The sequence below is a fragment of the Sesamum indicum genome, linkage group LG13 (genome assembly GCF_000512975.1).
Source record: "Sesamum indicum cultivar Zhongzhi No. 13 linkage group LG13, S_indicum_v1.0, whole genome shotgun sequence".
Lineage (NCBI taxonomy): Eukaryota > Viridiplantae > Streptophyta > Magnoliopsida > Lamiales > Pedaliaceae > Sesamum > Sesamum indicum.
In genome coordinates, this window is record NC_026157.1 from 3,854,292 (window position 1) to 3,863,362 (window position 9,071).

At 37.1% G+C, this 9,071-nt stretch overlaps 2 protein-coding genes across 3 annotated transcripts in view; one reads left to right on the plus strand and one right to left on the minus strand.

Annotated features, from left to right (window-relative positions):
* The window catches only part of LOC105176382, a gene marked incomplete in the record, with an annotated part of 885 nt that extends 615 nt beyond the window's left edge, over window positions 1–270 (plus strand). Inside the window, 1 exon segment of the mRNA XM_011099165.2 lies at window positions 1–270. Within this exon segment, the coding sequence (XP_011097467.1) occupies window positions 1–175 (175 nt within the window).
* On the minus strand, window positions 2,359–7,434 carry LOC105176383 (AP2-like ethylene-responsive transcription factor AIL6). Of its 2 annotated transcripts, XM_011099167.2 has the most exons (10): window positions 6,921–7,434; window positions 6,556–6,805; window positions 5,573–6,077; window positions 5,397–5,479; window positions 4,215–4,223; window positions 4,018–4,106; window positions 3,843–3,916; window positions 3,701–3,751; window positions 3,506–3,582; window positions 2,359–3,224 (listed from the first exon to the last, which is right to left on the minus strand). In XM_011099167.2, the coding sequence occupies exons 2-10, from the start codon at window positions 6,701–6,703 to the stop codon at window positions 2,776–2,778; spliced, it is 1,485 nt and encodes a 494-aa protein (XP_011097469.1). In that variant the 5' UTR covers window positions 6,704–6,805; window positions 6,921–7,434; the 3' UTR covers window positions 2,359–2,775. The 2 variants fall into 2 exon arrangements, with proteins under 2 accessions (XP_011097469.1, XP_011097470.1); XM_011099168.2 differs by lacking the exons at window positions 6,556–6,805; window positions 6,921–7,434 and adding an exon at window positions 6,247–6,398.

Sequence of the window (9,071 nt, forward strand, 5' to 3'; positions counted from 1 at the left end):
CCTGATCGAAGCCGTCGGGCTGAGCTCGGATAATTCCAGGGCTTTTTGCTTGTTGGGCCAGTGCTATGAGATTAAGGGCCTGAGAGAAGAGGCGAAGAAGGCTTTTGAGGATGCTCTGAGAATTGAGCCCGAATTGAAAGAGGCCCAAGACGGTTTGGGCCGATTGGGCCCTTAATTGGGCTTAATAGTTTTCAATTTCCTTTCTATTTAGAGATATATTTGTTTTCTTGGTAAACAAATTTTAAGTTATATATTAATTTTTATTTTAAATTTCGTTGTTTTCGCCTTTGTAATAAGATAAATTCACCAAAAGCCAGATTGGCTCGAACTTGACTTTATTAGGGGTACTAATATGATCATACCAATATATAAAATGATGTAGGAAACTTTTATCTCTAATATAGCATGTGAAACCTTTGTAATGACCTTAAATCTGCCGAATAAGAGAGGCCCAAATGGCTCAGACCAACTAGAGCTCAAACGTAAATAAAGACACGTGGTTGTGTTTAAAAGGCCACCTATGTTGGAAAGGGATAAATACAAGTCCTCGGTTCATTTCACTATTCTTTTTAACTCTTAATAGTTACTAATTTAGGTGTCGGAGTATTAAACTTTTTTTTAGCAAGTCCTAATTATTGAAGCTTACAACAGCTCAAACAATCATGCTCGATCCACTAGACTTAAGCATATTTGCTTGTATCACTTTCCACATGCTTTTGTGTAGATCACGTTTGGTTGAATTAAATCAATAAAATAATACGAGTATTGTATACGATACAATCAATGTTACGATGTGTGAAGTATTGTCCGCTCTAACTTAAATGAGTTTTATAATTTTCTCTTGAAAATGCACATCGTTAGGGAGAAAAAGCCTTGTTTCGAATAATTTACATATGTAATATTGATGTTGAATATGACGCAGATAAGTCTCACGATTTTATATTGACAAGTAGCCTCGCTGGGAATTGAGATCTTGGAACTTATAAGTTAGTTCATGCTCGTCGTCTAAGATTAATGTAGTAAGCATGGTAGCATCAACTCCCCAAATAAAAGGCTTGGAACGAGCACATGGCTTTATTGATATGGACAACACCCAAATTATGAACATACAACAAGAGGTGTTGTATCGTTGGCTAATGGATTATTTACTTAGTTTCATATGAACTTTACAATTTTAATCTGAAAAAGCACGTTCCTAGGAAATGAGGTTTTAGGGCTCGGGAATCGACGTAGAGATGTGTGACAGCATCTAATATTTACTCACCAAGAATGTAGTTTTTCATTTAATGGCAGCTTTAATAAGTTTGACCAAAGTTGATTTGCCATATCATTATCCAAAACTTGTTTTATGGAGACAAATTTCCACCATTGTTATTTTGCTTATAGTGATCATGGTCTAAAATTTTCATACATTTGTATAGCATCAGAGTTTAACGTAATTTACCCTATATGATATTGTAAATAAACAGATTATGCTCTATAAAAGAAAGTAGCAATTTACATTCCCGTGTTAGTTAAAATGAAGCAATTTACCTCTCCTTATCTAAAAAAGTAAATTACTTCATTTAAAAAAAAAACAAAGTCAAATGAATTGCTGCATTTTAAAAAATACAAAAGTAAATTACTAATTTTTTTTAAGAGGATAATTTGATTATTTACAATCTCACATGAGAATTGCATCTTTCCCATTTGCATCAAAAAGTTATCATTTTCAATTTCATGGAAATCAAAGTCAATGGTACTTTCGAAACTATCTATTTTGGTGTGTGCATAATAGATAAAAACATCTCTCCGTAAAATATTAAAAGGAAAGCGACTCGACCTCATGACGCAAAGCTCAGAAGATTCCATTACTCTTCTTTTTGTGTGGGATGCGTTTTCTCCACTGACATTATCATACGATATATAAATGCAGTTAGCTCATGTCTTAAATTCTCTTTACTATAAACAAAACAATTCGAAACTATACGCAAGACGGGAAAGAAAGAGATCAATTTCTCGCAACAAATGTAAGTTAGAACGAAATCTACCTTATAATCCAACTCGCTTACTATTAAATCAACAATTTGTTGCTATGACGATTTAAACTTTAATCACATCAAGCAGAGCGAATAATAACATTTTCTATTTATCCAATCCATCAGAGACATGCAGTGCCTTATACTGCCAAGAACTGATGATGCAATGCCTGAAAGATAACAGTTTTGTCCAAGAATGACCAATCCATAGTCCGAAACAAGTGAAACTGCTGTTTGAGGATATGAACAGAAGATCAGAACAAACACTATGACATTATCGTACCACATGCAAGCATTCATTTCTTAAAACAGTAGTACAAAAATAAAGCCAACAGAGAAGTAAGGATTTAATTTGTATGATATTTTTCTATGTTGATTCAGCAAAATTGCTTTGATTCACAGGAGCAGCGCATCTGGGAATGGAAAACCACTTGAAAATTAATCCATACCCGATGCCTCAGCTCCCGTATCGTTCTTTAAGCATACATCTATCGAAAGAGAAGCTACTTACAGCATTCCAGCTTCTACCTAGGAACTAAATACCTTAACCTTTTCAACCTTAACATCATCAGTAGTACCTTATGTGCCCGAAGATTCAAGAACTAATCCTAAAAGCTTAGCGGGTCAGACGAAACGACATCAGTTTTACAACAAATACCACGAATAACAGCTACGGGTTAAAACATTAATTAGTAGAAGACCAGTATTGCCTATATAGTAGCTAAAGCTAAGGTAGCATCATATTGTCATCATCATGTTAATAGGACTGGTGAGGCCAAATGAAAAACTCGGGCGGAGACGGCATCAGATTCACGGAAGTTACCATGGACGAGACAGGGCCGGAGTTGTCGATGGAGGCAGCAAGGTTGCCGGAGTTGAGGTGGTGGAAGAGGTTGTGATGGTAAAACGGAGCCGTTGTGTCGTAGGGGACACCGCAGGGGATGGTGGAAGCGGGCTGGATAGCGGAGAAACTAATGCTGCTGCTGCTGTTGCTGCTGCACGGAGTTTGTAGGGCCGTGCTCAACGGCAGCTTTTCCTCGGCCTCAAGAGAGAGTTTCAAGCGCTTTGCAGTCCCGCCAATGGGAAGTGGGCTTTTGGCGATAGCTTCCACATCGTATCGGCTCATCTCGAAATTGGTGACGGCGTTCACTCCCCTGAACTTGATTGCTGCAATGTCGTATGCCTCTGCTGCTTCCTCCTCTGTCGCTGTATGATTTCGGAAAAAAGTTCATTAGGATGGTCATTTTATTAAATTGAAAAAATATTCTTATGTACAACGGGTGTGAAAAAGACACAATTGCGGTGATTAAGCCGTATAGTATACTTGTACTGAGGTAATATGATCCACGTTGTATACATTCTCACAGCCGTGCACATAAGAATGTTCACTCCTAAAGCAAATCGGCTGCGGCTTGATTTATTTTATATTTATTTCGACGATAATCCATATATTTAATTAAGCCGAGTATGGGAAATCGTTTACATACCAAATGTTCCAAGGTAAAGATCTTTATTCCCAGCAACACGACCGATCCTTGCTTGCCATCGGCCTTGCTGATGATGCCTGCATTTATGCCCATAGCCAATCAGCAACAACACAAATAACGGTGTTCATAAATGCTATACTATACTTAAACCTACGACGAAAATACAAAGCACTGTAATTCTTAAGAGTTTCAAACCTTGTAACACCCCTATAGATCGACGCGCCCCTTGAGAAACCACTACTTTTCCTAAAGAGAAAGGAGAAAAACTTCACGACCATTGAACAACGTTTAAAGTCATTGATCAACAAATTACACGTAGACAAACTATGTCATTTACCTTCTAAGCGACGCAATGAACTCTTGCTTAGTAACATGTTTCATCTCCTCCAGTTCTTTGGTATAATTGGAGATCTGAAAGGAGAGTGTCTCCCGTTAATTAGAATTGGCTCCATGCCACCGCCTAAATAAAATTCATAGAATTCAAAGTCTAGAAAATAAGAGTATTAATTTACCGGGAAGTTCGTCGTGGCGGTCGGACCCCAGTATTTAAGAGCAGCCAAATCGTATGCTCTTGCTGCCTTATCTTCCTTGTCATAACCACCTGCATACCCCACAGTTCAAACGCTAAATAATCACAATCCAGATCAATTATTACACTTAATACATAGAGCAAAAGAGAGCTGCAAATCAAGAAGAAACACAAACTTACCTAAGTAAACTGCAGAAAATGGTATAATTTGGCAACACCGAGGAATATGATCCCAGTTAATGCAAAAGAAATAGAGCCCATTAGAACATTGCGCTCAAGAAAAATGGTCATTTTGACCATAAACGAAATCAACCCAAAAAAAAATACAGTAATTGTAACAAAAAGTAACATTATTATGACTTGTTATATCTTGGCACATGAGTGTGTTTCCATATATATCTTCTTTTGAATTATTCATTAATCTTCTAACTTTAAATTTTTTTTTTTCAAGATATCGAGAACCAAAGTGCTCGGAGCAGCACGAATTTCCAATATTACAGTCGGTTTGAGCATATAAAGGATGTCGAAAACCCACAAATTACGCATACAATAAATGCACTTGATCATTCCCATGATATGATTAAAACAAAAATATGGACAGGATAAGAGTAGAAGAGAAGATATGCTTCAAGACTGAAACTTGTCTAAAGAGGAAATGTTGTACACGTAAAAGTATAAACATGCAATAATAAAGAATTCAAGAAAAGGTGGGAATCCAGAAAATAGGGTGGGCAGCTCATTAACTTTCATGTTGAGTTTGGTGACTTGGTCAAACTCATGGGAGCTCAGCAAAGAAGAAAATAAAGCAAAAGTTTAAAGCAATCTGATAAAAATTCAGAATTTCAGACACTAGTTTTCATACTAGCTGAGGTATGAGGTATGTACACAGACCAGGGGTGGGGGTGGGGGGGTCAGTAGATGCTGCACAAACCAGAAATTTGGACAAGAAATTCAAGAACTCATGGACAAAGTGGTAATATGAAAGAATCCAAAGAATAATTGAGGATAAAAAGAGGTCATATGACTGCAGGAACATGAACAAAGATGGCGGCCCATCTGATCAAATCAGTGAAAGATTGAACGGAAAAATGAAGTACAGTTTGTACATATTTCCAGTCAATCAATCATCATAAAAGCTTGATTGAAAGAAAGGAATTCCAACCTCTCTTTACTTCCCAACGAGCCAAGAAAACCCCCACCCCACCCCACCATTAATGCGACCAATGCATGCAAAGCAAATTTCCATGTCTGTCCTACATCTCTCTTGCTTTTCTTTATTGAATTTCATTTAAAACAATTGATTTTTATTGTCAAGAAAAGGTACTACTTTACAGAGCTTGAAAAGAAAGACTGGTGTTGTACCTTGACGCCCTTTTCTTGCTTGGCCCTCCCTTCTACAGCTGTTATCCCATAGATGCGCTTCGTATCTCCCTGTCCATCTGTGTCTGAATCAAACCAGCATCAACAGTAAATCTTTTGTTTCAAAAACCCATTTTTTTAAAAACTGAAAATTAAGAAAAATAAATAAAAAATGGTACCTCGTAACCCCTCTGTAAATGGAGGTTCTTTGTCCGAAAGTATCAGCGATTTTCTTGCAACTCTCAGAATCAGCAGAAACAATGGCTGTGTTGTTATTGTTCTCAGCGCACAAAGCAGTGCTACTGTTATTAACGCCAAGAGACAAAGCATTAGAAGTCGTGCTAGCAGTAATGGGGCACTGAGAATACGCCACCAGCTCGCTGCCCGACTCCACCGGAGACTGAGTCTGGCCGCCGAACGCCGAGTCGTTCACCTCCGAGCCCGAGTTGGCAGAAAAAGCTTGAAACCCCGTAAAAGTCTTGAGATCTTGATGCTCGCCGTTGCCGAAGAAGGCGGCACCGCCGCCTGCCGTCTGGTGGTCGTAGATGTGAGTCAAGGATGAGTCTTGGGTCTCCGTCGAGTCACCGCCGGCGAAAAAGTCCTCCAGCTTCGGCGGTGGCTGCATGTAAACTTGATGATTCTCAGCTTCTCCGTACATGGCTTGAGGTTTCTGAGTCGCCCACCCTAAGAAAAACAGGGAAAATCAGAAGTGATCTGAGCTGCAAATCAAGAACTCGACTGATAAAGAAGCAAACTTTGCTATATATTGAATGGAAAAAAGCCAAGAAATAACTGAATGAGAGGTGAGGCTTGTAAAAATGTTATTGGATTAAGCAAAAATGGTGATATATACATATACACATATATACGGTGTTCTTGAAGTAACGGAAAATGGGGATACACGGGTGCAGTTTCTTGTCTTTTCCCACTTTTTTCAAACTTGTTTTGCTCAGCAAAACAAACGGAAACATGGGGGCGTTTGAGCAAAGGGTTTTCTTTAAGTTATTCAAAGATTCCAAGAAGCTCCAAAACAGCTGATAAATACAGCCATATCTAGTCACTTCCACACGATAAGTTGTAAGAGTTCATACATATATAGATACATATATATACAAACACACGCATAGATACGCGTGGGGGTGTGTGTGTATTTCGCACTTACCATTGGCATAGAAGTTATCGGCAAAAGAGTAGAAATGGTGAGAATCAGCAGAGGATGAGTGCAGCATGGCAGCGGCAGGCTGGGAAGAAGGGTTCAGCATTTCCATAGAAGACAGTGAGAACGAAAGCCAGTTGTTATCTGGTGCCATTTTTTCTTTTCTTGATTTCTTCGAACAAATTCTTACTACACAGCTTCAAATTAGACCCCCAAACAACATACAAATTTCCACCTCTTCAATCAAACTTCAAGCCTGAAAAACAAGAAATCATCATCACCACCACTTCATCAACCAATGAGGAAAAGAAAAAAAACAATCTTTCTTCAGCACTGCAAAAATCAAGTCTCACAAGAATAATCATTTTCACCTCATTATCCACCATTGGCCATGGAATCATCCAAACAAAATGTGAGCTTTTAAAGAAAAGAAACCCTCTTTTTCTGACTTGGTTTTTCAAATCAACAACTTGAGATCAACACAGGAAAAAATACCCACAAGGGCAGCAGTGATTTTTCAATATATATCAAGAAGACTGGAGAAGAAGAGGGCGGAGCACATGCAGAGTTGAAGAAGAAGCAGGAAAATTACTCAACCAAAACAGAAGCAAGTAAAAAAAAAAAAGGCAAGAGAGGGTTCGTGTTCATATAGTATTAAAAAAGCAGCACTGGAGTTAAAAAGAAAGCCCCCACCCCTAAAACCCAAAAAAGAAAGGAAATCCTAAGCTACCCAACAAGTGAACAAAAACTTGGTTAACAGTAGAGAGAGAAAGAGAGATGAGAGAGAGAGAGTAAGAGGGGGGGCAGGTGGAGGAATATAATGGGAGCAAGAGGCGGTTCAATCTGCCATTCGGCGTAAAACCAGAGAGGAAAACGAGGACTTCTTTTCTTTTGTTGTGTTTATATTTTTCTTTTTCTTTTCAAGACTCGGAGAGACGCAGAGAGAGAGATTTGAACGAGTAGCTATAGAGAGAGTAATAAAAAAACACTGTTGAATAAGATAAAAGAAAACAGTAAAATAGGAGAGAGAGTGAGAGAGCAGTGACTTTTGGGGGTATTGAGGAAAATTTGTCTGGAGCAAGGTCGCTTAAGATCCGGGCTGGCGGTCTTTCTTTTTGTAATGAAACCAAAATTAATCACGTTATTGCATTCACTATATCATTAATTTAAATATAATTTGAATTACAATTTTCTGTTCTCCCAATCTACACTCCTCTTCAACTATCTTTTTTTTTTATCAAAAATATAAATATCAAATTACAAAAATATTTAATTTATAAACAATAAATCAATAGATTATATCGGTGTTATTAGAATTTATATTAGTTGTTAATATAACATTAATAATAATATTTTAAATATTTTCGTTCAAATTCAAGTAAAATGTCACGTCGACACATATCCTAAAAAAAAATTAATTGTTAGCTTTTAAGAATAATTAATAGTGTAATGTTGTAAAGATTTTACATCAATTTTTCAACTTCCAGAAAATCGGCGGTATTGATAAAAGTAGAAAATGTTGAGGTGAGTTCGAAAGCTTTACGAGTAATTTGCAATGCAGACAGACATTAAAGACATTAAGGGTAAATTTTGTTCAATAACCTCTGATGCTCAAGTCATTACATATTCAAGAGAAGATTCTAAAAATACAATGATATAAGTAAGTTAGAGTTCAGATGAATTAGGTGGTCCTATTTATGGAATTTGGTGAATTAGGTAAGTAAAGTAAATTTACAACCTTACTGAAAAATCGGTAGTACAAACAAATATAGATAACATCGAGGTGAGCCCAAAGGCTTTACGAGAAATTTGCAGTCCAGACAATTATCAAAGACATCAAAGATAAATTCATCAATAATCTCCAATACTCAAGTCAGTATAGATTCGAGCAAAAATTTTAAAAAGTACAGCGATATAAGTAAGTTAGAGTTCAAATAAATTAGATCTTCCTATTTATGGAATTTGGTAAATTAGGTATCGACAGTAAATTTACAATCTTACATAAAGCAACATTATGGGCAAGTGTAGAAACGTCGAGCTGAGCCCAGAGGCTTTACGAGTAATTTGCAGCACAAACAGACATTAAAAAGTACATGAGTTAAAATGAATTAGATCTTCCTATTTATGGAATTTGGTAAATTAGGTATCGACAGTAAACTTACAATCTTACAGAAATCAACAGTACGGGCAAATGTAGAAACGTCGAGGTGGGCCCAGAGGCTTTACGAGTAATTTGCAGCACAGACAGACATTAAAAAGTACAGGAGTTCAAATGAATTAGATCTTCCTGTTTATGGAATTTGGTAAATCAGGTATCGGCAGTAAACTTACAATCTTACAGAAATCAACAGTACGGGCAAATGTAGAAACGTCGAGCTGGGCCTAGAGGCTTTACGAGTAATTTGCAGCACAGACAGACATTAAATGCATTGAGGGTAAATTTGTTAATAACCTCTAATACTTGAGTTGGCACAAACTCGATAGAAGATTTTAAAATACAACAGTATAAGTCAGAGTTCAAT